The sequence below is a fragment of the Strix uralensis genome, chromosome 7 (assembly GCF_047716275.1).
Source record: "Strix uralensis isolate ZFMK-TIS-50842 chromosome 7, bStrUra1, whole genome shotgun sequence".
In the NCBI taxonomy this organism is placed as follows: Eukaryota; Metazoa; Chordata; class Aves; order Strigiformes; family Strigidae; genus Strix; species Strix uralensis.
In genome coordinates this window covers 6,145,417-6,172,853 of record NC_133978.1, presented here as the reverse complement: position 1 = coordinate 6,172,853, position 27,437 = coordinate 6,145,417, and the positions used below count along the sequence as shown (strand labels likewise).

The 27,437-nt window shown below is 41.1% G+C and overlaps 3 protein-coding genes across 10 annotated transcripts in view; 1 reads left to right on the top strand and 2 right to left on the bottom strand.

Annotated features, from left to right (window-relative positions):
- Window positions 1-225: 225 nt before the first annotated feature.
- On the bottom strand, window positions 226-15,882 carry PBLD (phenazine biosynthesis like protein domain containing). Its single transcript, XM_074874285.1, has 9 exons — window positions 15,538-15,882; window positions 13,105-13,204; window positions 9,532-9,630; window positions 8,876-8,985; window positions 8,695-8,724; window positions 8,102-8,190; window positions 6,777-6,955; window positions 4,950-5,012; window positions 226-1,085 (listed from the first exon to the last, which is right to left on the bottom strand). The coding sequence occupies exons 1-9, from the start codon at window positions 15,619-15,621 to the stop codon at window positions 973-975; spliced, it is 867 nt and encodes a 288-aa protein (XP_074730386.1). The 5' UTR covers window positions 15,622-15,882; the 3' UTR covers window positions 226-972.
- Window positions 15,883-16,306: 424 nt separating this feature from the next.
- HNRNPH3 (heterogeneous nuclear ribonucleoprotein H3) lies at window positions 16,307-22,900 on the top strand. Of its 5 annotated transcripts, none has more exons than XM_074874282.1 (10): window positions 16,307-16,508; window positions 17,776-17,912; window positions 18,437-18,575; window positions 19,118-19,260; window positions 19,721-19,807; window positions 20,136-20,254; window positions 21,614-21,749; window positions 22,028-22,108; window positions 22,193-22,279; window positions 22,601-22,900. In XM_074874282.1, exons 2-10 carry the CDS (start codon window positions 17,795-17,797, stop codon window positions 22,675-22,677), a joined length of 987 nt encoding a protein of 328 aa, XP_074730383.1. In that variant the 5' UTR covers window positions 16,307-16,508; window positions 17,776-17,794; the 3' UTR covers window positions 22,678-22,900. The 5 variants fall into 5 exon arrangements, with proteins under 5 accessions (XP_074730383.1, XP_074730382.1, XP_074730381.1 ...); XM_074874281.1 differs by having other exon boundaries at window positions 19,721-19,809; window positions 20,126-20,254; XM_074874280.1 differs by having other exon boundaries at window positions 19,118-19,305.
- Window positions 22,901-25,606: 2,706 nt separating this feature from the next.
- RUFY2 (RUN and FYVE domain containing 2) overlaps window positions 25,607-27,437 on the bottom strand; it is a 30,333-nt gene continuing 28,502 nt past the window's right edge. For all 4 annotated transcript variants that reach the window (XM_074874273.1, XM_074874276.1, XM_074874275.1 and 1 more), the window contains one exon: window positions 25,607-27,301. In XM_074874273.1, coding sequence (XP_074730374.1) covers window positions 27,158-27,301 — 144 coding nt within the window. In that variant the 3' untranslated portion in view covers window positions 25,607-27,157. The remainder of the gene's footprint in view (window positions 27,302-27,437) is intronic.

The following is a 27,437-nucleotide window of genomic DNA, read 5'->3' as shown; positions in this document are numbered from 1 at the left end:
GGGCTGACATCCAGCTGTTCCACAATATGAAAATGCCTCTGAGTTCAGAATACTTCATCCTGAAATATTGCAAAGAACTAAAGCAAAGCTTAGGATGAAACTGATTTGAAAGGGAAAACAGAGTTTTAGCTAGAGTACCTGAAACAGTTCAATATTCCTAAAAGATCCAGAGAAAGAAAAGAACACTAAAGGAAAAAGTGACAAAATCTGAAGCAGTACACTTCATGAAGAAAATACAGAAGAAACTTTTAATTTAGGAGCAAATCTTCAGTCTTTGAAAAGTAAATGACACTGCTGTAACCAATAAAGCTTTCTTTCAGATTTTAACCAGTTTTATGTCACTATGTCAATCTCTTAAATCTTTCTGCTAAAACTTTAATTAAAAATATTGACTAAGCAGCAGTACTATGGGCCACTGCAATATCACTCATCTTTGAAAAATACTGTTCATAAAAGAGAACCATAAAGCATATTTCTAAACTATTTATATTTTTCATATTTTTAATTCAAGTAAATTAATGAACATATGAGCATCATTTCAATATATGGCAGAGAAAAGATTTTTTTTTTTAAAAGGACTGTAGTCAGATTTCATGGAAAATGACTGAATATGGAAAAAGTTTGATTATTTTATCCATCAGAAAAGTATACAATTTAATCTAGGAAGAAGGAATTGTTTTTAACATAGAATTTGGAAATAAGGAACAGACTCATTTAACAGCAGAAAAACAAGATAGCTGTCCTTGGACATTTTCTGAGGTCGGCGTACATATGAAGTGGCAAGATGAAAGTGAAGAAAACAATAGCAAGGATCTTGAAGATTAGAAGTGAGCATATTCAAGCAATTTTTTTTTAAATGGACAATAAGTAATCAAAGACTTTTGAGGACAGTGGTGATTCACTGCCTAGAGCTAAAATATAATCAGCATAATATGAGTAATTTGAAGGTGTGGGAGATCAGTGTCGATTTCTTCAGAAAGTCAGGTTTCCTTTTAATACAATAGCAATTTGCCCCGCAATATCAACTCTTCCATCATTACGCAGTGAAATCTTCAACTCTCCGCCACGGCGGGAACACTGAAAAGCTAAATGGAAACAAGAATCCACAGTTAAAAAACTATCATAAATTATTTAAAAATCCATGAAAACTCAGGGAAATGAGGTCTCTGTCTCCAGAAAGCAAACAGCACCAGGGATACCCTGGATGAATTTGTCTTTACAGATGATTAGCTGAGGGTGTGTATCAGACTAGAACTTGTCTACTGAGTCTGACAAAAACATTAATTAACACAAGTAGTGAAGGATAGTTTGCTGCGATGTAGCCAACCATGTTTCCTTTCCTAAAGAAGTCTTGAATTCTCCCATCCATGGGATAGACAGTTTCTGTAGGTAAGAAGGAAGAACACCGAGTATTATCTGCATAAGAGAGAACCACTTTACCGGTATTGAACATCCGAAGTAGATATTAGGTTCAAAGAATGCGTTTGGCTAATGAGTAAATAAAGCTCAAGCAGGCCGTGGAGAAAGTCTACAAAGAAACATAGATGCTCCTTCAGCTGCCATAAACTGAGACCAAATTCCTACACATACAGGAACAGATATTGATTTATATAATCCCGAATATGTAATTTAATACAGCAGGATAACGTTTAAGTAGCAATAGCCTTCCGCTTGTAAATAGTTACAGAACTAAACTTTTGGCTAAACTGTTTAGTCATATACAGGTGGGACGACAATGCTCACTCAGCATGCTGAGTCTGCAGACTTGTTTCAGTAGTCCAATTTTAGTTGTGCAACTACTTGATCCGAAAATGGTCTGGTTCAGCCTGGCATTTAGCAAAGGTTTGAGATTTTATAGTGTTGTTTTTGTAAAAGGCTGTAAATGGAGAAGAATCATTAATATTCAGAGTCTTCTTACCCAGTGAACTTCCAACTACTACAAAAGTTATTCAAAGCCAAAGGGCATGTTTTTCCTCACAAACCCACAATTTGTAAATTGGGTAAAGGTTGTATTCAGATGCTGACAGAGCACAGGATCTCTAACAGATGGCATATATACTGTATGCTTTAAAACAATCTCTCAGCCACAGCTCAAAAAAGCTCAGTCCTGGATACAGCCCCTTTTCTTCACAATAATTTGGAAAGTTCTCTATAATCTGTTTGAATATATCAAATTCCTTAAGCATGTTTATAAATGTTATCTTAGAAATTTGAAAACTTTGTGAAGGGCTGGATACAGAGACAGAGACAGTTGCTAAATATTGTACTTCTTAGTAATTATGAAGGTCTATACATCCGATATGAGAGATTGTATTTTTTTAAATACTGCAGAGACTCTTGAAATGAAAAAAAGGCAAGGACTGATACTGAACTCTGATTCAACACTCAGCTTAAATTCAAGGATATGTAGAATAGTTTCAAGAAAGATCATAAAGTATTTCAGCTTGTAAAAAGACTGGAAAATTCTCTTTGTAGTTGCTGGGTGTGGTCATTATTTGACAATTTGGTTTAATAAAAGTAGGAAGAGAAGCCAAAACCAGGAAATTATGTCTGATACTTCAGCAAAGATGCAGCTGACCTCCTCCTAGAGGTCACAATACCCCGAGAGATTTGACAATAGATTTAATGTTCCTCATTTTTATACTATTTCATATCTGATCTATTTTAGAACTAACAGATCTTTCATTTTATGGAAGAAAAATCTTCCTTTATTCTTGCAATAAAAGGTATCGGATATTACAGAAGCTACTGCAAAGTTTTCTAAAAAGTCAAAAGATGCTCTTATTCATTAATCTTTGGTGACATGGAATCTTCTTGATTGTCAGCCGTCTTTTCCAAATAATCTCATTAGTAATAGAATTAGCCCTAGTACTACCTGATACCCCTCGGTCATGTGTATGTAAGGAAAAGCTACTTCCCATAAGACTACATGTTGATCAGATGTCAAATTAACTTTTCTATTTAAATCTATTCTATATGATTTCTACCACAAAAGAAGTCTGAAGACATATATGCATGAAATTAAAAAAAAAAAAAATCTATCTTCTGGGAAGATAGGACTATTTTTTTTCTGATAAACACATTAAAGAAGCTGATTACAGTATCAATTGCCTTTACTGCCTGAGATAGTTTCTCTAAAAGAGGAAATGGCACAGTACATACAAAATACATGAAAATGCAAAACAGGTAGAAAGTATCACCTAAAAATACAGACGGAATTTCTGCCTGTTTGATTACTTAAAGAAGCAGTGTCTATAGATAGCATTGAAGTTTCAAATTCCACATTAACATCCGAAAATGTCAAAATCTTCTGAGAAACAGCCAGTCCATACGGATGCATTACCAAAGACAGTTTCTCCTTTTCAGAAAATACGTTGGGATTCTTCCCCCCAACATTATGGAAATTGTCACAGATTTGTGCGATGTTAATGCAAATATGAGATCTTCAGAATGTTAAACCTTTCCTTCAGTCCACGATGGAGAAGGTCTCAGTCATTGTGGATTACCACACTGAGCTATGGAGCGCAAACAGATCTTTTAAAGAGCTTATCATTCTCAAGAAAATCCATTTGGAGATTCATTTGACCAAATATAGGAAGGCTGATAATCAAGGAAGCTGTTTGTTTGGAAAAGTGTTTACTTTTATGGACGAGGAACCTTATTAGTTCAAGGTTCCAATCTCTGCTCTAAACTAAATGTTGCCAAAGACTTAATTGTTGTCAGGTGCACAAAAGAACTGTAATCCCCTGCCCCCTGCTCCCCCCTAGACAGGGACTAGGCTATTTTGTATTGCTTCTGTTGTTCTTCCATTCTCTAGCAAAGCACTAGAAACATGAGAAGCAAACAGACACCCAATGCCTCTTTATCTAGTGTTGTCATGTATGAACAGTTTCTCTCGGTTTTTTCCACCAAGTTCTTCAGTTTCTTTCTTAACAACAAATACGTGATCTAATAAGCATATCTCATTGATTGAAAGAATATCAATAAATCTAGATGTTCTTTGACTTCAGAGGTCCAGCCATCTCAAATTCCTTTAAGGCTTAATCATTTCAAAGTAAGACTGCAAATTAAATCACAAACAAATAAAATTTGCCCATGCCCATGTATCTTGTCCCCATTCTTATATATTTAAGGTCAGCCAAATTCTTTCTGTTCTTGTCACATAAGTGACTATTCTTTCTTACATTCTTCCTTGCTACCATGTAAAAGATCATCATCCTGAGGAAAACTGATCTTCATACCTAAATATAGATGTATCAGAAACCAGAAAAACCCTGTACCATAAAGCACATTCTGTATGTAGAATCTGAATGTTAAAAATACATCACCTCTTCTTAACTAGCTATAATAACACTAGCTATTCTAAACCCTAAGTTTCCTAAAGAAGTCACTGAAGGGATTAATCTGGAGTAATTCTCAAGAAAAGTCCAAAATCAGGCAGAAACCATATGACTTTTTCAGTCTCATTTTAATATACATGAGGGGAAAGGAAAACACTGCCCAAATTGTACTGAAAAGTACACATCCTGAATGAAAATACCAGTACCTTTTCCCAATACCCAAAACGCAAGCCATAAAGACCAAGAAGTAAAATTCAATCAAAACACAAAAACATCATCTGAAGTTCACCAAGCCTCAGTTATGATGAAGGGTCACGAGAACTAAAGTCCAAAGCTGAAATCAAAAACTAACTGCAGAGCGTTACAATCCAGAAACTGATACTTCAGACTCCCTGCAGGCATGATGTGTCATGTTGGTGGGTAGAAAAGAAAGCAATTTCTTAAAGATTACCTCACTCACAAAATACTACATAATGTTCTATTCATATTGAGAAAATGGATAGGGAGTTATTTCTACAGTTTGGAGTGTATCAATAATATTACTTTTTATTTTTTAGTGAGTAGCGTTTACAGAAATGGGCAGTTTTGCAAGAAAACAGTTTCTCTTACCAAGCATTTCTTTCTTCCCCAGCTGCTCTGACCAGTAGCTGCTTAGAACAGCATGGGCAGATCCTTAAAAGAAATTGGAAAACAAAGTACAGAATTAAATTAGAATCGCTACTTTATAGAGCAAGCACATTCAAAATGTAAATGCCATAAACAAATTAAGGGCCACAAGTGTTTTTAGGGCAAAAAAACCTAAGAGTTTTCACAGTAGACAGAACTTAAGGCTTTATAATTTCATTTAGTTACGATAAAGCCATATTACTTCCTCATCCTCTGGCTTCAGTGGAAATTTTGCCTAGCCCAGGGTTTCGTGATTAGCCACAAACTGTCAGGAATAACAAATAGTATTGATTAAATTGAGCCAAAGTACTCATTTGTTTACCAAAAGTGAAGTTTCCTAATAACAGAATCTCAAAATATTAAACTCAAAATATTATTCATCTAAATGTGGTTATTCAATGAAACATGAACAGCTACTCGTCAAAAAATCTGAATAGGCTTTTCGGTATTTTTTAAGAACAAACAGTTAGATAGAAGTCACAGTGTAAAACAAAAGTATTTCCTCTCCTAACAGTTTTTCACAACAAAACTGAATGCTGTTAAGTATCAGGATGTAACTCAAGGAGATCTTTAAGGTCTCACCCCAGCTTCTGAAAACTAAAATACCAATTTCTTGTTTCCTGATCGGCAGATGGCTTAAAAACTTCGGATGACTTCTCAGCTTCATAGCTAGTCACGCTGCTTCAGTCTACATTAGCAGCTAGGGGCAAAGACACTCTGCTGGAAACCCTGCTGTGAAGTAACTATAATTATCAGGGCTCAAGGACACCAGGGCATGTAGCATTATTAAGAAATCGTTACAAAAGAAATATAATACAAAGCCCTAACACTGTTAAAAGTATACTTCAGCTACACAATAAAAAGATTAGTTTCTATAAAAGAAACGACACTTAAAGATAGAAGACAAGCAACAGTGAGCTATAACAAGCCTAGAAAAATCTCAGAGATACAGGAAACTTCCAGCTTTTCCTACATATCAATACTAGTCTTCCCAGAAGTCCTAAGGAATGAGCTCTGTGATTAGATATGTCCACAAGACTCTGTCCCCGTCTTTATGTGGAAAATGGGACCAAAAGCTTAAGAAATAACTGAAATACGCGGCTCGTATGTCTTTGTAAACCTTTCTTTCTGCTAGGAGTGCTGAATAACTACCATTGTTCCAAGAAAGAAAGTTTTCTCTTTCATAAGCAAAACTCTTAATAAGCAATTTTGACCAAGTTCTCAGCTGCCTAATAATTAACCTGTGATTAACTGGTACCTAAGCAAATAACATCATTCTGCAGTAATCATCACACCTACTGAGTGGAACATCACACGAACAGGCAGAGAACAAACCTGTTAAATGTCCCTCAATATACAACTAGCCAAGTTCATATTATTCATGGGCCTGAGAAAATCCACCATAAATGTCATGAAACTAGAGGAGATCTCAGCTGAAGTGCAAAAAAAATACAGGACACTAACAGAAGTGGCTATGAACTTCTGCAACATCTATTCAATACCAAACTAGTCTCTCGCTTTTCTCTAACTGGAATAGTTCAGGGAAAAAATCTGAAAGAGACACAGCAATATCTGGCCTGATGACAGCAAGAATTTTTTCTGAATGAGCTGGCATCAGTCATGAAAGTTTCCGGTTTAATGAGCACACTCCTGCTGTCCATATAAAACAGTAATTTATAAGACTCCAAAGTACACTCATGAAGTTTAATAAGAACCTTTTAACTGAACTGAAACAAGAGTTAGAGAGTTGCTTATCACAAAAACACACACCTGTAACAGGGTCTTCCAGAACTCCATACCAAGGTGAAAAATATCTGGAGTAAAAATCATGGCCTTTATGTTTTCCACTGGAATTTCCCTTAAGAGTGAGTATGAGTCCTTTCACCTTTCCTGTCTTTTCAGCTGACAAAAAGCTTTGTGCGCTCACTTGCAGTTCTTCCAACACAGACCTTGAATATAATCACAGAACTTTAATAGCTGATATTCTTCATTTTACATGAACTTAAGTATTGAAAAGAAACATAAAACTACAAAAATCTTCTTCTCTACAATCCCAAAACAGACACAGTAAAAAGTTAGAGGAGACAAGATTCCTAGAATTGTCCTCCCAATGTCATTTGACAGAAGACTACCCTGATTATAATAGACTCTGAGTGAATAGAGAAAAAAGTTCAAGCCGTGCACTTCCTATTTATTTCTGAAAACAGAGCATCCTGGAATATTAGCTACAAAAGAACACACTTTTGTTGCAACTTTTTAATCATTGAAGAAGTATTTCATCACTAAAGAATGCAAAGAGTAAGCCCTCCATTTCAGAACAAGCAAATAACTAACACCATGGGATTCTAAAGCACTCTACAACAGCCTCAAGTCTGTGAAGTTGCAGATACCTCCCTACAAAATAAAGTTTGAAAGAGTGAAAATAATAAGTACTCAGCTGAGGATATTTCCATCTACCCACTAGCCCAATCTTTAAACATTAGTTAGGCCGAATTTCAAGTGAAAATAATAGTAATTGGGCCTGTGTAAAGAAGTTGTGTTTCAGCAATATATATCCAAATCATACTTGACTTAACAATGAAATTCAGCTCTCTGAGATTAACAAATGCTTTGGAATGATTTGAATTGGAATTTCCCCTATAAAGCTACTTATAATGCTGTTAAGTCTGTGTAAGCAGATTATAGTCAAATGGGAACAAGAACCCATGGCGTTCTGGCAACGTGCCCTGTCTCGCTACACGGATCTCTATAGCTATGCAACTATGACTTCTTCATTTGAGAAGCAAGACTCCTAATTTCCTGCTAGGTTACTGGATCATTTTTTTACTCAGATGGCAAAAATACACCATCCTTAAAACTGTTTTCTACACCTCCTTTTCTTGGAGATAGATTTCAGACTGATCTTATTCAGCTTTGCAGGTTCATTAAGCTCACATTAGAAGATAAAATAACTATTTAACACAGGAGTTTAAATTAGAGTTTTTAATCCCCACCTGTTTTAAAACTAGCTAAAAGAGCCTAGTATGTAAGGAATAGAAATTTAACAATCAACTCAATTTCTGTACACTTGATTTTTAAAAAAAAGTGTAAGACACCTTTCATAAGCATCACTGAGGCGGACTAAGAGTTTCTTTGTGTCAGGAGAATAACGGAGATCTTGAACAACCATGTCACCAACAGCTGCCTGGTGGAAAAGTGAAAGGAGACAAAGAAACACATTGTCATTTGAATATGAAATACTATTTCCTTACATTCGCATTGAACAAATACCCTGCTAGATCAGGGCTTATGCAAGATCTTTCATGCAGCCCTCAAGTACACGCAAGCAAGAAAAGTAAATGCACTAAGTGCATGAATGGGTATGGCTGGTGCTAACAGCTCCGTATATATCAATTTGGAAAGAAATTCAGGGACCTGAAGAGGGCAAGGACACTAGATTGACCTCACATGCAGACAATAGGCTGAAAATGCCAATGAAATAAATACTGACACTCCAGTCGATAGCAGTGAAAGACAAAAGTTCAGCTGCAGCATTTTGGAGAATTCCATTTCCTGAGCTGCATGACTCAGACCTTTAAAGTTTAGTACATCAAGCAATGCCATGCTGCCACTTTTCAGCCATTTTAATACACAAAAATAAGTATAGCTCTTATAAATGTGCTTCTAAGACCACATATACTTTTTTTACCTTTATTAACTCTTCTACTTCCTGAAGTACCTGAAGCAAAAAAAAAAACCACACTGTAAAAAATAGAACATATATATGTATGTATCTACCCAGCTATCGATAGACAGATATACTTACATACCCATACAGACATAAGCACTTACTTCCCTTGAAAGCCTTTCATAATAAAGCTTTGACTGACCTGTGGGTAGGTGAAGTAAAGTGGCAAGTCCAGGACAATATGACCCTCCACTTGTCTGGCTTTTAATTCCCCACTCAGCGTCATGAACGTGAGAACTGAATTTGTGTTTTCTAGAGAGAAAATATTGCAACATTATTAAACACGAGAATTTGAATCTAAATTATTCTAGCTCTTAGAGTAGCTCAGTATATTCACAAAAAGTTCATCATGCAGCTAAAATGTAATAACTACAGTAAAGCTGTATTCTGAGACAAAACTCCCAACTAACTCAATAAATAATCTGCTGAGGACAATAAACACAGCAATTGCCTGTGAGTCTTTCCTGCACGTTCCTAGAATGAATGGGAGTTTCCTTTTAACAGAAAGAGCAATATTCCCCATTCATCAAATTCTACTGTACCTCTCCCAGATGACATTTGCATAGTTAGCGCTTTTCTTAAACAAGAGTAATAGTAGGGCATCAGAACCCAAGTGTAGGCATCAGACTACAACCTTATAATTACAGAGCAGTTGTAAAAGACAATACCTAAGATATCTCCGTATGTGTTCACTAAATGTTCTGAATATTAATTGCCTTTGTTGCAGAAAATAGAGATCTTCTTAATTAGAAGTCAATTTTCTAAAAAGTTATAGTAATAAATAGCTTGTAAACATACTTTGTACGTGAAACAACACAGCAGCTGCTGCAAGTGTAGCATGACCACAGAGAGGAATTTCATTGGCTGGGGTGAACCATCTGAGTCCAAAGCAGGAACCTTGGAAATAAAGTTTATTTAGCGTTATTCAGTGGAAGAAGTCTAGTTCTTTAATTTATCTCAAAACCTTATACAGAGTAATGACATTTCAGTTAATCAAAATGCATGTTATAATCAGTCTTGGTCTTAAACACACTTTTAGGAACCTATTTTGTACTGATTTTTGGAACAGCTTTTGCTTTTGAGTCAGGCCAACAACAGGAGTCTACTATCAACAGAGGAAAGCGACTTTGTTACAAGAGCAAGGACACTGCGGTAGAAATGCCTGCGGGCCTGGGAACTAGGCCTGAGAACCACAAACATCCTTGAGAAGCCCAGCTGGCACCTTCGAAGTGCTTCTGGGTCGCCAGAAACCAGTGACATGCCGAGATACCATCGGTAAGCACAAAACCAACAAACTGTAACAGCAATTTATCACCTAAAAAGGTGAAAAATAGCCTGGAAAAAGGGAAAAACATCCCAAGAAAGTGAGAATCAGTAACTGCCTCTGGCTTTTCTAACTGAAGAAACAGGGAAACTGTCTGGAAAGATAAAAATTGGTCTGAGAGAGTAGAAAACATCATCATCTATAAGCTATTGCAGGTGAAAAATAGAAATTAACAGCATCTATGGGCTTCTTGAAGTGGTGGTGTCCTATATTCTCTTATGTCTCTACGATACAAAAATTACTTAATTTTTACCCAAAATGGAGCTTCTCTCTCTGAGAACTTTCTGTGCTGCATGTGTTTTCCCTTTCCTAAACAGGTTTGCCTGAACTTTCTACGAGATCATGGATCCTTCCCGGGGACCCATGGCTGACTCCATGACAGAGACCATCTTTGAAGTAAGACTTACTTTACTGGTCCCCCTCTGGGCTTGGTTTGGTTTGTCATCCCACGTCTGGGATGGCTGTGTCCCCTTCTGGGATCTATTTGTCCTCCTCTCTGGAATCTCTTTAATGCACTTATATATCTACATATATCCACATGTAAGTGATCTATCATAAGAATATTGACTGCTACATTCTTGGTAAGTTTGATTATCGACCAGTGATAAGTTTGTAGTAACCTGTAATATTATACATATACACTTCTTGCTGCTATTATTGATTCTTCCATGCTATTGATCACTGATAATAATTTGTCATAGCTTGAGATACATAGATATATTCACTTTATTAATCATAGGTATACTTGCAAATGGTGATTTTTGTGGTGTTTGTGGTAATCTGTAATAAAGCAGCGATTTTAGAAGATAAAGCCTCCATGACCTTGTGTATTATGGAAACCTGTGAAGTCAGAGTCACAATCTTTATACACCTGCAGGCTGGGTTAACCTTTAGGGGTTAAAGATAATCAGAGCTAAGTCAGTTATGAATTAGTTTGCTTAAACCACCAGTCAAGTCTGGTAAAAGCCTCTAGTGTATACTAACCCTTCATTTCACTAGAAATCATATTTCTATTTGTTGTTCCAAAAAAATTGGAACCCAAATGCACTATACTTGGTTTCCTGTGGCTTTTACAGAGTTCTTGCACCATGGCATTTAAGATAACGCTTATGAAAATATATTTCAAGTGAATAATTACCATACAAACAGAACTAAAAGGTGTAAAAGAAACAAATGGTAGTTTTAAAAAACCCCGAACAAGTCTTGTCAATGCCCCTGTAAAAAAACAGTGCATTGAAGTCAGTCCCCTATTTAATGAAAACAAATAGAATCCCAACAAAACCTAGTGGATGAAACTAATGGCGGCAGCAGAGAAGTGATCTGAGGCAGGAGAGACGCAGAACCCAGCTGTGAGACTGCCCTGAGGCGTCAATGCGCTCCCCCAAGTGGACGTTGTGCCTGAAAGCGGGAGGAAACGGCGTCAGCCATGGCCGACTGGAGACAGAGAAGCTCGGTGAGCCAGGACCTGCCTGGATGCTTGAGACATACAGCTGCACTCAGACGGAGAAGACGTTTCATACTCTCACCAATTAATGTATTCCTAAAATAATGCAGATTTTTAAAAATTAAATGAAATGCACTGATCACAAACTCATACTCCTGCAAAAACATACTCTTTGTCCAGGAGCCCTTACTACACCAGTTCATGTTCCAGAAGCAGATGATAGTCTCATAAACGACATTCTGATGCTCCTGGTCTCCTCTCACCCCCACCACCCCTCAATACACACATTCTTGGGTGTAGCTCAGTGACTAAACTCCTGTGAAAAAATTGTGCCCCTCTTCAGCAGCTGCATGGGTCTGATGTCACAAACTTTACTCCCATCAAAAGCACTTTAATGAGAAAGAAACTGGCATTTTATATGCTGTTGGATATGGATGACTTGAAAATAAATAAATGTATTAAGCATATTGGCAAGGTGTTAACATGAAAAATGAAAGGTGTTATCACTTCTTGATTCAAGCAATTAGTCTAACCCTACAACAAATCCCGATTATTAACAATAGGAGTAAGTGCTGATACTTACTACTTTAAGAAAATCCTCTTTAGTTACAGAGACTGTGCAAAATTCCACTCCCTGGACAATCAAATGATAAAGAACAGGATTTTGCATACTGTCCTAGGGTCTCTTTCAGACAGTCAATAACCCCAAAGCTGTTTCTCTCTCTTCCACTACATCGTATCAAAGCGAGGGCATGCCAACACGATACCTTAACCTGGAACCTAACTCCAGGCTAGTGGGGTTCCAGCCCCTCGGCTCCTGCCACCACACAACTGCAAAGTGAGCAGATTCAGCAAACTGATTCAGCTGAAAACTAATCCACAAAGCAATTCTGACAGGACTCTGTATTTGTCCAATATTTTCTATCTTGTCCAATGTCTCTCCATTTCCTCTTCGATCATACATACATGCCCTACCAAAGAACACCAGTGAAGTCCCTCCACTCAGACCAAACAAATGAGCAGCGTTTGTTCTGGGCAACTTCAGATTTCCCAGTTTTGTTAGAAAACTGTATTTTCCAGTATTGGCTCCACAGACAGCTTATGAGATTTTGTGACAAACTCGAGTAATAGCTTACAGTTACCTCAGCGATGATCTTCTACAGCCAAGCCAGATTCTACTCACTTTGCAGTCTTGTGCGTATGGTATAAGTATGTTCTATCTCTACTCTTCTGCTTGTATAGTAAGAAATTATCTCTGGAGATTATTAATAGTAATGGAAGTATTAATTGAAGAATCTTTGCATAGCATTTTTAGGAGATTTTCTGTATGCAACTTGCCTGTTTAGTAAAAGGCACTAAAACAAATGGGCTAATTTGTGAATAATAAATGTTTGTATATTCTAAAATGAATTTGATATGCAGCACAAATACTTTAAATAATCCATGTGCAAACAGCTTATTAATATTATCTTGAGCAAGATACATCACAACTCTGAGACTGTGCTTTGGCTGTCTTACAAATTAGCATCGTTCCTTATAAATGCACCACAGAGTCTTCCTATTCCCTTGCAAGAGATTTTGGAGGGTAAAGAGAACCACTCACTTTTGGTAAAGTCATCTCCAGGGTGCAGTTTTCTGATGAAAGCAGTTTCTGAAAGGTTCATTTCTGTTGCAATTTTTTGGTGCAAATCTTCATCCAAGTCCTAATGATAAAACAACAAATCTAATTAAAAGCAGGCCAAAAAATGCTGAATCAAACTGTCAAATAAATACAGTAATTTCATTTTCTATTATAATAAACCATAGATTCATTTTTAGTTCAAAACACTTTTGAAAGTAAAAGAAGCTTTAAGCATAAAGCAGGATAACTAGTTCAATTGTTGTGATACCTGGGCAGTTCTAATATCTGTCCTATTAGTTTACAAATTCTTGGAATACATGGAAAATGAAATCAAAAAAATAAACTCAGTTTTTCCATGAACACAAATCTTTTTTAAAAGTCATGATTAAAATCACACTGAGAAGTCATTATTAACATAACCTGAAAATAACTACAAGTCTCTTTCTATGACTCTGAAAAATCCACGGCAGCAAGAGGCATGCAGTAATGGCTGGGGCCACGGCCAAGATGGCTGATCAGCGGTTAGGGCTGTACCCTCGATAGCACTCTTTGAACAACGGGAACAATATGCTAAGTCAGTAGAAACTGAGAGGAGATAAACCGAAAACCAAAAATGCTGGAGCTCACTCCGTTCTGCTCTAACTGCCTGCAGATTTAAACCAGTGAACGCTGATCCCAGGATACATGAGCTGAAGCAATTGTATAAAATTCTACTTCACCCTTGTTCCATTGCTCTTTCCCCACCATTACGCTGACTGGCCAGCTTTGAGAATTTGGTCTTTAAAAGACAGAAACAGAAATGAAACAAAGTACTAAGTGCACCTGGTCAGGTTCAACCTCTGACAGATAAAAACTTGCCCTGCTAACTTTACTTATTTCTCTTAATAACTTTAATCCTTTTCAGCCAGTGATCCCATACTACAGGTAGGAAACAATTACTGATGCAATAGACCGGTATGTGCAGATTGAATTCTCTACAAGAAAACAACACTCTAACTTTTTACCATAATAAGCATCTCTCCTCAGAAAAATAGTTCTGCCAATTACATACTAAAAAGATACTAAACCGGAACAAAGACCAACCAAAATGTTATTAAAAATAATAGAACTTTATTGAACTACTGCCATCCTGTGGCACTTCTGAAACACAGGAGGGGCTTGTTTTGCCATTCTGGCATTATTCGCAACCGTTTTTGTAAAGCGTCTGCTGAGACTCTGAAGGGAACGGGGAACAGAAATATTGCTGCTAGGTGCACCACACTTTCTTGGAGATTAGAATAAAACTACAAATTAGGATCTGTGCTTTAATTGAATCTCAGCTTTAACTCTGACACTGAAGCCTCTAGCCCCAAGTACTGTAGAAAAAAACTTTAAAACCTCAACACTCCAAAAGCAACATGCAATTAAGTTGCCCTCACAATGTATTAATGTAATAAAGTAAAAATAATATGAAAATGCAATTAGAAGCTCATAGTTTTAAAGTGCAGTCTGAGAGGGAGTATTTAGATTTTAGGGGGTCAAAATCACATCTGAAGGGAGATGTTCTCAGTCCTAACTTCAGCTGATCTGGTAAGTAGGCTATACTGTATGAAACCTAGACAGGCTTAGGAACATTTAGAAAGGATTCATATTGTCAATACAAGCTCCTAGCATTGACTGCTCTACATATATTTTCATACTCACAATTTTCATCAAGTGTTACTATACAAATAAGGCCTGCAAATTTCTAAACCAGTTTAATAATCAGTTTTTTGGTAGAAATTGTCAAAAGTGTACCAATTAGTACCAACTGTTCACAACACCTTGATGAGAATGATGACTACTGTCAATTGCACTAAAACTACCATGCAACTTCAAAGCAATAAAAACTGGTTGTTTAAACTTCGCTAAAGCTGAACCTGACACACTAAAGGTGAAAGACTCAGACCCAGATCTATACTCCTCCTCTCTCCTTCCATAGAAAGAGAAGAAAAAAAAGAAAAAGGGGGGGAAAAAAAATCAACCCACACCAAAACCCACATTTTAACAATTCATTCAAAAACTGTTGAGTACTGATTCAGTTATTGCATTTCGTTTCCATTTAATTCTGAATCCATTGGCTTAAGAAATCAAGCCATTTCTTTTTGACTTAACTCGGTTAGAATAAAACCAGTATGTTCCTTACAAAAAAATTAAACCCACAAAAAATACAAAGCATGTTCATGAAATCGTTCCGACGGGGAAAAAAAAAAAAAAAAAAAAAAAAAAAAAGTACTGCTGTGCTAATTTCTCTAATTGGGAGCAACAGCAAACAACGCTTGCAAGAAATCCTGAGTAAAGGAAGCAAAGTCTAGTGCCGTGCTGAGTGCTCAGGCCAAGTACAGAACTGGTAAATGCCACTGCAGTCCCTCATAAAAGTTTTTTTTTTTAACTTACATTTTCAAGCAGACAAACTGCCGCAGGATTTCCAGAAAATGGCCGGTTTGTAAATGCATCAACCGTAAAAATTGGAATTTGCATTGTCGTTTGCGCCTATTTAAGTCTTAAGCTGTTTTCTGCAATGTACTTTCTAACCTGCTTTATCCCCGAGTGACAGCAGAACTCTAAGTTAATGTTTCCCTAGCGGCAGGAGGAGCCAGCGCCCCCCCTCCCGTCACTTCCCAGCGCGGACATGGACTCAAGCCTCCTTCCATTCAGCGCTCAGCACTGATTTAGAAAAATATTTTAACCTCTCTCTTGCGTCGCTTGCTACCAGCTCCAGAACGCTCTAGCGGGCCCTTCCACCACAGCGCCCGGGCCAGCCCGCCCCGCGCTCAGGTACTGACGAAGCCCGGAGCTGGGCTAGGTTCCCGCTGGGTCCCGCCTGCCGCGGGTTGACCACAGCTGCGGAGTTGAGGCGGACAGCCATTGCGTGCGCCCACACGGGACACTCTTCCCCCCCCGCCCAAGCCGTGGCCGAGGCCGCCGGGCACCCTGAGGGACACAGACTGGAGGGCACGACCGGCACCTCCGTGTGAGGCGATCCCCGCGCAGCCATCGCGGGCGCGCACGCGCGCGCACTCCCACCCCAGAGCCCGTTTGGCGCCAAGCGAGCAGGGCGCCGCGTGACGGCCAGGCCAGCGCGCATGCGCCCCGGCGCCCCTCAGCCCCAGTGCTGACAGAATAGGCGGGAACTCGCCGTCCGCCGCGCCGCGCATGCGCCGTCGCCTGTTCTTCCCGGAGGCGCGCATGTGTCGGGGCCGCCCAGCGCGGCGTGGCTCTCGCGATATTTGCGCGCCCGGGACGCCATCCTGCCCATCTTCGTTGCGTAGGTTTCGAGCCCGCCGGGCGGTTGGAAGTGAGGAGGAGCTTCCTTCCCGGCAGAAGCTCCTGCCGGGGCACGTTGAGGGGTGTGCGAGGGTCTTCTGGTGAGTGGAGGGGGAGAGCGGGCTAAGCGAGCCCCGGCTGGGCCCGCCCGGGGTGGCTGCAGGCAGGGCGGCGATAGCAGTGGAGGCTTAGGCCCTGAGGCGGGCGGGCCTTTCCGCCCCTCGGCGCGGTGTCGGGGCCGGTGCGCGCCTGCGGGAGCCGTGGGCAGCGGCGCTGCCGGAGATGGCTATGGGGGAGGGGGCGGCGCGGCGCCTCTCCGCGGAGCCTCGTTCCCGAGCGTGGCCGCCATTTTGAGTGGTGGAGCCGAGGGCGGCGACGGCCCCAGGAGAGCGGCGGGCGGCGGCGAGGGGCTCCCGGGGGCGCGGAGGTTGCGCGAGCGGAGACCGGGCAGCTCTTCTGAGGCGGAGAGGTGGCGGCGGGGAGTTGGGCGGGAAGGAGGGAAGCGGGAGGGGGCGGCCCCGGGGAGGCGCGGTAAATGGCGCCGGGGAGCGGGCGGTGGGTCAGGGCCGCGATTTCGGCGGTAGTCGGCGCCGCGGGTCGGAAGGCCGGCGGCGGGCGGTGGGCGGTGGCGGGTCCCTCGCCGTCACGGCTCGGCGGCCGCGCGGCCCATTGTGGGGCGCTCCCGGTACCGCCCCCCCCCGCTCCGAACACACACACGCACCCCCCACCCCGGCTGAGGGCGGTGCGCGCGCACCTGCCGCCGCGCGGGAGCCGAGGCGCCGGCGCGAGCCGCCCCCGCCGCGCGGGCCCGGCCTCCCCTTCCCCGCCGGGGGGTCGGTGCGCGGCGCCCGCGCCCCGGGGGGGCCCTGGTGGTGCGGGGTAACGCTTCGTCGGTGCTTCCGGAAGGGGGTGCGGGGGGGCAAAACGCAACGAAAAACAACTGGGAGCGCGGCCCCTGGCGCTTTGTTTGCAGACAAAGGAAGGCCTTGTGTTTCCACGCAGGAACGTGGTTCCTACGCCTTCTTCAACTGTCACGCTTAAAAAAAACCCACCCTGAAATAACAAAAAAAACCCCACCGAAATGTTACGGGACAGATGTTCAGTGTATTCTGAGTAAATAATGAGCTTTATGTGCGGTGCCTACCCACGTGTTGCCCTCCCTACACGCTGTGTTCCCTGTCAGAGTTTGGGGCGCTTCTAGATGCATGCGTGCTCTGGATGTGATAAAGCACAATTTTAAGCGTGTAACAGAATTAAAGCTCGTTATCTATAATCCTAGATAGCTGAAGAAAAACCTGCCAGATTTCTTTTGAGGGGAGGGACTTAGGCATCTCTGGAATCTCAACATCTTTCCTTCTTTTTTTGTAGGGCTTGATTCAAACAAAAGATGGACTGGAGTGGAAAACATAACGGGCCAAATGATACAACTAATGATGGAACGGTGGTACGACTTCGAGGCCTGCCCTTTGGTTGCAGCAAAGAAGAGATTGTTCAGTTTTTCCAAGGTACCTCTAGTATAGTCGAAGTATAGTGACTGAGTTTTCTTGTCTTTTACACAATGTTTTGCGCATTTTAATTTGTGATAGCTGTTAATGGGGTGGAGGGGAGGGATTGTGTTAAATTAGCTTGCCTTAAGTAAGAATTATGCCCTGTAAATGAAGTAGAAGTAACCATAGATGTAGTAAAACACAGTATGTGTCTAACTCTGTCGAGGTGGTAAACATGCATATTGGGGTAACCTGAATGTTAGCATTTGGATCAGTTAAATTACTTGATTGGTAGCTGTATTTTCTTCATGTAACATAGGTGGCTGTATTTTTGCATAGTTTAAACAGAAAAGAAGTATGGCTAAATCCATAAATGTTTAATGAAAGATCATTGGCTTGCATTGTTGGGTGATGGGGGAAACAAGGTGGTTTTCTTTTTCGTTGTTGTTGTTTAGATATGCTTTAAGTATTTGCTACAGATGGGAATGTTTCAGCCTTTAACACTGTTCCCCTTGATGGGGTTATTTGTCCTTGGGTTAAAGGGTTGGAAATCGTGCCAAATGGGATAACATTGACGCTGGACTACCAGGGGAGAAGCACAGGGGAGGCCTTCGTGCAGTTTGCTTCAAAGGAGATAGCAGAAAATGCTCTGGGGAAACACAAGGAAAGAATAGGGCACAGGTGGGGATGGAGAGTTTGGGATGGTGTTAAATCTTTATTTTTGGGGGTTGTGGGTCAGTAATGCTTTTGGGGGGGTTGGGGACCATTATATGGAACTGGCTGTTTTTAAGAATTTTTATAACTGATCCTAAATTAACTTGGGAAATACAGTAGATTGGGGGGTGGGGGAGACAGTATTGCTCTGGGTAGTTTGCTAAACTGAGAAAATTGTTTCAAACATTCTTGTGTAGGGTAATTTGATAAATGCTACTATAGCTAGATGTTGTTTTTCAACAGTATGTTTCTCATACTGGAAAGATGATGTTTTATGCTTAATTTGTACAGCTAGAATTTTCACGTAGTAATTCTGGCCACTGTAAAGTGTTTTTTTTATACACTTAAGATTCTTACGGTTTTGAGGAGAAACTTAAGTTGTATGGTATCTCTAGTCACTTGTATTGGATTGTACGTTTAGTTATAGAAAACATAGTATGGCCTTTTATAATATTCAGACAGCTTATGCGTGTATTCTTATTGGTACCTTGAAAATCCTCTTTTATTAGATATATTGAAATCTTCAAAAGTAGTAAGAGCGAAATCAGAGGATTCTGTGACATGCCAAGAAGAATGATGGGACAACAACGACCTGGACCATATGATAGACCATTAGGAGGAAGAGGGGGTTATTATGGAGCTGGGCGTGGAAGTATGTATGACAGAATGCGTCGAGGAGGTGGTGGATATGACGGTGGTATGTTTATCTAATGGCTGGAGGTTCTGTTGTCAGTTTCGTGTTTCTGACATCTTTGTCAAGAACTAAAGAAATGGCGGTAGCTGCAGTGCCCCTTAGGTTTGACACGCTTCTCTCAAAGAAATTTTTACTTGTCATGTATCCAAAAAATGTGGCTTAGTATTTAAGAGTAATGGAAATAATAAGGGAACTATTTTCAGCAGAATTTGATCTCTCGCTTGCACGTTTCAGTCTTCTTACTGTATAAAAGGAATTTCACATTTGCACTCAGTTCAGAAATCCAGGTTTGACAGTCTGTAGAGGCTGTTTGCAAACTTCTGGGTGCCCAAAGACTGAAAAATTTACTCTTGTGCGTTGTTTAGTGAAATTTCAGTAAGAGTGTAATAATTCCTTTCTTTCTCTCCATTGCACACAGGATATGGTGGCTTTGATGATTATGGTGGCTATAATAACTATGGCTACGGAAACGACGGCTACGATGACAGAATGAGGGATGGGAGAGGTAACAAAAAGTCTTTTTTAATTGTTTAAAAATATTTTTGGATTACTTGAGTTGGAAATACTATGTCTTACAAGACAGAAATAATTGCTTTCTTCATTAGATTACGTTGTAAAGAAGGTTGTTTAAAAAAGGGGGGAATTGGGAAATTTCAGTAAAACATAAGTATGTCTTCTGGTTAGGTGTCTGGGTGGATAAGCTGGAAGTATAAACATCTTGCATTCAGGGGCATAAAGTGAGCGCTTCCCCAAAAACAGTAGTGAGGACTTTTCTGTTTTTTCATGATGATTTTACAGGTGTATGGTTTTGTTTGGTTTGGGTTTCTTAATAGGCATGGGAGGACATGGTTATGGTGCAGCTGGAGACGCAGGGTCGGGTTTCCATGGTGGCGGTCATTTTGTTCACATGAGAGGACTGCCTTTTCGAGCGACGGAAAATGATATTGCTAATGTAAGTACAATGGGGAAAAGGGCTTTCTGGCGCCAAGAGCTCGCGTGTTCTTGTGTTTCCTGTTCCAAACTCCGTTGAAGTTCTCAAATGAGCGATCAATAGCTCTGATACATCTGCTAACTAAAGTCAGGGCTCTCTGTGTGAGTTTTACAAAGCTTAGTAGTGAATGAGCTTCTAGAAAGGTAACGCTTGAGGTAAGGTTACTGGAGAGGTCAGCCAAACTATGTTTAACATTAATCTCCATACTCTGCGTTTTCATTTCCATAGAAGATGTATTGGGAGAGGATGGTTGTTGCAGTCGGTATCCTCGTTTTAAGGCTTTCAGAAGTTTAACTAGAGACTTACCATTCTGTAGAAGAGCGATAGCAGATGTGAAATTTTGATTGTAGTTTGTGTATGTGTGTGACTTCAGACTGACTTTAGGAGGGACGGAGTGGGCAGGCTGTAGGGAGCTGTGTTTGATTGGAGGGGACAGTATCCTGTTACTTGTGCTTTTATCTGCCACCCTCAACTCTTACATCTGCAAGATTTTGGGAATGCATTCCTCTGTGGTGTTTATAGGGGGAAAAAGTTTTCTTGGGATATAAGGCCTGGTTTAAACACAGCCCCTCTCTACAGGGGGCTGCATCTTTATTAGTTGCATCTATCTACTATGTGTGCAGAACTCCATTCTTAAGACTGTGCTTTTCTTTCTTGGTTTTTTCTTGGCTTGCTGCTTTTTTTTCAGTTGAGCTATATTCTGTCAGTTTGATTTATTTTCTTCAGTCTAAAGACTCAGAGCAAGAGCTTTGATTCAGAGCATGTTATTGCAAGCTGATGAGTAACACTTGAGTAGTGTACCACAGGTTGGTTTGTATGTGCTCTTTGGGATTGAGGCAGTTGGTCAGAACTACCACCGTATCTCCTCAAGTTCTGGAGCAAGGAAGAGCAGTCTGGCTGACAGCTGGTTTTGAATTCCATAAAGATGTCCTTGCTTTGAGACATTTATTTTGCTCTGCTTCTTGAAAAACAAAAGTAATTCTTTTCCTCTTCCAGGATGGCATCATGCTAGAACTTCTTGATTAAAGCTGTGTGTGCAGGCAGGAACTTGTGTTTACATCTCTGCTTTTAAAGAAAGCTCCTCAAGCTCTGGAGCTGGAGCTCTTCGAGTTGTGTAATAATAATAGATTGTGAGTGTAGATTGATCTAATGTTGAAGGTCCACTGTCACTAAGTAATACTTTGGAAATTAGTAGTTAAATGTATGTGGTAGGATGAGATGAAATTGATGCAGTGCTCCACTATCCACTGGGATGAAAAAAAAAGTACTTGGCTTGAATTCTGCATTAATGTGATGATTTTTGTTTGGTTTTATTCTTAGTTTTTCTCACCATTGAATCCTATAAGAGTTCACATTGATATTGGGGCAGACGGAAGAGCCACGGGAGAGGCAGATGTGGAATTTGTAACACACGAGGATGCAGTAGCTGCCATGTCTAAGGATAAAAACCACATGCGTGAGTATCGGGTTCACCTGGAGCTGTCATGGGCCAGGCTTCAGCGCGGTCTCTAAGGGCAAACTGAATAGGCGGCCTTAAGCTGCACTTCACTTAAGTTGCTGGGCAGTAAATACACAAATCCAGACTTTTTGCCAGTTACCACATTTCAAACTCACTTTTTGGGGGACTCGTAACTGTTACTCGTAAGGGGTGTGTGGGGGGGGTGTTACCTTTGCATCTCTGTGCTGCTGGTTTCTGAAACAGAGTCCAAAGTCTGGCGCTTTTGTTCCCTGCAGAGCATCGATATATTGAGCTATTCCTGAACTCAACTGCTGGAGGTGGTTCTGGAATGGGAGGCTATGGCAGAGATGGCATGGGTACGCATCCGCCCCGCCCCTCGCTGCCACTTGGCCAAGGCTGACGAGTTCCGAGCTTCTAATGACGCCCTTTCTGCTTTTCAGATCAAGGTTACGGCTCCGTTGGTAGAATGGGAATGGGGAGCAATTACAGCGGCGGATACGGGACTCCCGATGGCCTGGGCGGATACAGTAAGTAGACGCTCTGTTTTATGTGGCTTTTGCGGAAGCGTGGTGGGCATCTGTCTTGTGAGGGAGGGCGGGGAAGGGAGGTGGTGGTGTGTGCGCAGGGTCTCTGCTGGGGGAAAGGCAATGAGGGGGGGACACTTAAACTAAACCATGGGGGGGGGGGTATGCATTTTGCTACTGCAGCAAATGCTTGTTTAAAAAAATAGTGCTGAAGTATTGTTTTAGTGTAAGTTAAGTCATCTTCAACCAACTGTTCTGTATTACCCATCACATTTTTTCTTTTTTTAAGGTATGTATGCGTGACCTTGTGTCAATTGTTTGCAGGTCGTGGCAGTGGAAATAGTGGAGGATACTATGGGCAAGGCAGTATGGGTGGAGGAGGATGGCGTGGGATGTATTGAAGGGTAGCCTTGCTCCACAAACCATCCTGGAAGAAACAGTCGCTGGTCTACTAGACTTTCTTACAAAATTTAATTTCTTTTGTATTTTAAGAACTTTATAATGACTGAAGGAATGTGTTTTCACAATATTATTTGGTAAGCAACAGATTGTGATGGGAAAATCTGTTTTCTGTAGGTTTTATTTGTTGCATACTCTGACTTTAAATAAATTTTTATATTCAAACCACTGATGTTGATACTTTTTATACTAGTTACTCCTAAGGATGTATTACATATTCAAGACTACAGTCGGTTTAAGATGTTGTACTATGGTTCAATAAAGGTGGTTGTACTGTAACTCCTATGAACACTGATTCAGTTCTATGTAATTTTGGTGTAGTGAATGAGTTTGCAAAATCCACTTGTTTAAGGGGAAAAAGGTAGACGAATAGATTAGTTTATTTGGTAACAATCTTTCCTAAACCCTTTTGATAAGTTGTATGTAACAATTTCTCAACATGGCATAAAGTGGTGGAGGCTCAAAGTCCTTGGTCCGGCTTTTCCTCGTGTGCTGCCCCGTCTGCCCCCAGCGGCAGCTGCTCGGGGGCCTAAAGGTGAGGGGCCTGGGCTTTGGGCCTCCACCAGCCCCGGCAGTGACCTTTGTTTCCAGGCTTTGCTGTGGAATCCAGGTAGATCCTGCGTTTCACACCTGTAACTTGCAAGTCAGACTCGAACACTAGCACAGCTTTTAGCTCATGTGAAATAGGGTGATATGAATTAATTTAAAGCCATCATCTCCTTAGTCTTTTTTTTCACAAACACTGCTTTTGTGAAGTGGGAAGAGGGGGGGGGATTTGGAAGCAGGTTAAGACTTCTTTCATGAACTTTCTGTATTTAAACATGATTCAGCTGCACAGAGCTGCTTTGTCTGTATTTGTTCAAGAGTTGACGAGGTGTTCCACGGCCGAGCTCATTAGAAGCGAAGTATCTCTAAAAGACCTCTAAGCCCAAGAGTTGTTAAATAACACACAACCCAAACACGTTGCTAAAACATTTTGTGCATTTGTGACATGTGAGATATGTAAGAAACTATTGTTTGAAGACACTTACCATACCTGATGTGTAATGAAAAAGGTATTTATTCTTCTGAGCCAGTGTGATCTCCCAAATTAACTGCTTTGTCCTCAATGCCTCCCTTACAATGTCAAATGTGATCTTGGGTATTGAAAGTCTGTCACCTGTTTGCTAGTGCTGTGTTATATCTGTAATAAATGTCTTCTTGTGGGAGAGAGGAGAATGGAGTTTATTTCACTAGAGAGCGTGTTCTTGTGTCCCAGTGCCTGGAAATACTAGCCGGCAGGGTGAGCGAGGGGCACAGGAAAAGGGCTGAGAACTGGGAGAGTCGTGGCTCGGAAGGGGAGGGAAAAGGAGATCTGGACCCCAGGGACCTTACAGGGCTTGGCTGTGGCTTGGTGCTCCTACAAAGTAGCAGGTTCTGGGTCTGTTGCTGAAAAAGCTGATGTGTTTTGTAAAACTAAGATGGCAGGGCTTGGGACAAGGGTAAACCCCACTGGAGGAAAATACCTGGCAGGGAGGTGGAGGCCGTCTGCCCTAAGGGTTCTTCTGGCGCAGCAGGTGCCTATAAAATACCATCAGCCCGCGCCCGCTTTGCGGTCCAGAGCGCGAGGAGGGCGCTGCCGCCACCGGTGTAAGACTTACCTTGTGAGAGCAGGCTGGGAGCTCCGCTTTGAGCTGCTTCGTATAACCAAGCAATCTGCAAAAAGTACACTGAAACACGAGTCTGGGCGAGTGAAATCCCACTGCACCCTTCAGAGCGGCCCGGCCTGGCCCTTCCGCAGCGACGCTTCACCCTGTAACCAGAGCAGCACTCAGCTATGAGCCATTCCAGTCGCTTAAGTGGTGTTTAAATTGCAGAGGAGTTTTTGAGAAGAAAACCTATGAAAAAAGATGGCTCGGTCAGGGAGGAAGCTTCCAGTGCAACCACCGTACAGCCGGTTACGTTTGGGCCGTTGCTGTGAAGAGCAGGAGGGGCAGCAGGGCCTGCCGGGACCCGCTCTGCCGGGAAGGGTAAGCGAAGCACCTTCGTGGGCAGAGCTGCTGCGTCCCCGGGGGCAGAGGCAGAGGAGCAGCAACGTGTTTTTCTCCGTTTCCTTGCTAATGTCGTGGCTGGTCAGGTCAGAAGCCATTTCCCAGGAAACACAACCGCGGCTGCTCTGACAGGGCAGGAGCAGTTACAGTTTCTTTTGATGGAGTCGGTGCCCCACAGCTCTTCCTGTGCTCAGTGTGAGGATGGTTTAGAATCACAATCTGTCAAAGAACAGGGTTTTACAGAAAGACAAAGAGGATTAATGACAGCGTGCTCCAAAAAACTGCTAAAAGCAGGCCAGGGGACATGGTTTGATGCTAAGGGAAATAAAACCACACAGAACATACAGTATTCACCCTTCTGTTCAAGGCAGAAGTTTTACCTGGAGTAAGAAAAAGCAATCTGAATTACTGCACACAACTGTATGCAAATAGGGCAGCACAGAGGAGAGAAAAAGATGGCAGTTACGTCATAGAAATTTATTGCATGTTACGGAAATGCACTATACTCCTATATTAAAAGATTGTCTATTTTGAAATTAATTTTGTTTAGTTGCATACTTTTTGAAAACTTTCTTATTAAAGCAGTACAGATAAGCATCATCTCTATCCTAGACCAAACCCTGCTGCCTCCATACCCGCCCCACCTGAAGCCCACCGGCAAACACTCTCGGAATGCTTTCAGGAGGCACGTGAGCAGGGCTTGGTTTGTTCTGCCATCAGCAGGGCACCTCCCCACTCCCCAGCATATGCAAAGACTTTCTAAGCAACTTGAACAAGTCATAATAAAACACTCAAAATACTCTGAATTACAAATTTAAATAAAGTGACATTATTCCCATAGTTAAGTTGCGGATCAATTAAATTTATTTTTTCCCAAAAGCTATTTACAGATTTACAAGTATTTGTTTTGTATTTTACAAAAAGTTACATCAGGTAATTTAAAAAACATTTTTCTTTACAAAAGCTACATAAGCAACTACACTGAGGTGTTAAAAAGAACAGTTGTATTAGCTTTTTGAATATTAACTAAATGCCTATCCTCAAAAGACAAAGCTAAGCTAAACAAAGTGCAAGAACAATTAGAAGGCCTGTTTCCAAGCCTCCCTTTTCCTGTTAGTAAGAATATTCCAAGCCCACAGCTGAAGGAACTACCAGGCCCGTCAGCGCTGGCCAGAGCCTGGAGGCCCCACGGCCGGACCCATGGCACGTGCAGAGACTAAAGGGAAGAGGGTAGATTGGTTCTGGTGCAGTGACGTGGAAGTGAGGACAATTTATCAAAGGATGTATTGATATTTGCCAGCGGGAAGGATAAGGATTTACATTCCAGCAGAAGTTACCATCGGTGTGAAGAGTGGTCAGACCTAGACATACTCAAAGTGCTCTGGAAAAAAATGAAGTTTAGGAAGTTTTGTCATCATCTTTCTCTGAAAGTTTGAGAAAGATGCTGAAAAAATGAGGAAGAACCTTCCTGTCCCACATAGAAAGGATGCAGTCCCCAGTATTTAACCCCAGTCTGGCTTGGTGGCAGACTCACTTGGCTGCTAGAGCTATACAGTGACTACAGGTACAAGCTGGAAAGCATGACTTACATGAAAATAACGCAAAGATATTTGTTCAAGGTTACAGACAACGTCAGGCAAAAATTTTGTGATGCACATCTCTCTTTTAGTGGAAACACAGATATGTCAAATTAACAGTTAATTTTCAAAAACAGTTCAGCAAAATGCACCTTTCTTCATCACGTGCCTAGAGGCACTGTTTGTCACCTGCCCGACAACATCTGCCCTTACACCTGTGACTATAAAGAACAGAGCTGTCAATGCAATATTCTTGGATGTATCAAATCTTGACAACTGAGGGGAAGTAAACAAATACGGTATTTGGCAATAACTTATTGGACCACTGCATTAACTGCATTACTTCTTTTAAATACCATTTAAAACTAGCTACCACATGGTTTTGCTTCACAACAGCGTATCACAGGCACATTCTGCAGCAGAATTAGGCTGGACTCGTTGCAGACTAGCCTGTAAAAGCAGGTAAGTGTATCACCTTTTTCAAGATCATGATAACAACTAAAATACTCATCAAACACATGTTACAAGCTGCCCTGCTTCCTCCAAAATAGCTTCTGAGCCATTTGTTAGACTAACATTGCCATCTGTATTTTTAACGCATGCATTTCCTATGTTTGAGTCCCGTTTTCTCTGTTTCAACAAGAAGCAGACAAGTAACTCCTCCACAGTACCTTGAAAATGCAACTCTAAACTGCTTACCTGAACTTCTGGAAATACTGCTGTACATTCCTTAGTTGTTTGGCTTTTGTTTAGTTTTTTTTTTTTTACAGGATTAGCTAAATACCAAAAGGTAATAAATATCTTGTAAAATAATCTTATGGCACGTTAGAAGAGCACCTCTGTATAAGTATTGCATGGCAGGAATCACAGACCCGAACAGGCTTTGGTGAAGAAGGCAGAGGCAGTTCATTGTCAGAACAGGCATTACAGAAGATCTCACCACAGTTTCTACAGTGATGCTAAATAATGGGGAGAAGATTAAAAATTAAAATTTACAATGGAAATGTACTTGGCAATTGGATACCAATAAACAATATACCCAGAGCAATCCAAAATGTGATTTCTTCCACTTCTTTGGTCTAAGCATGGAATCAA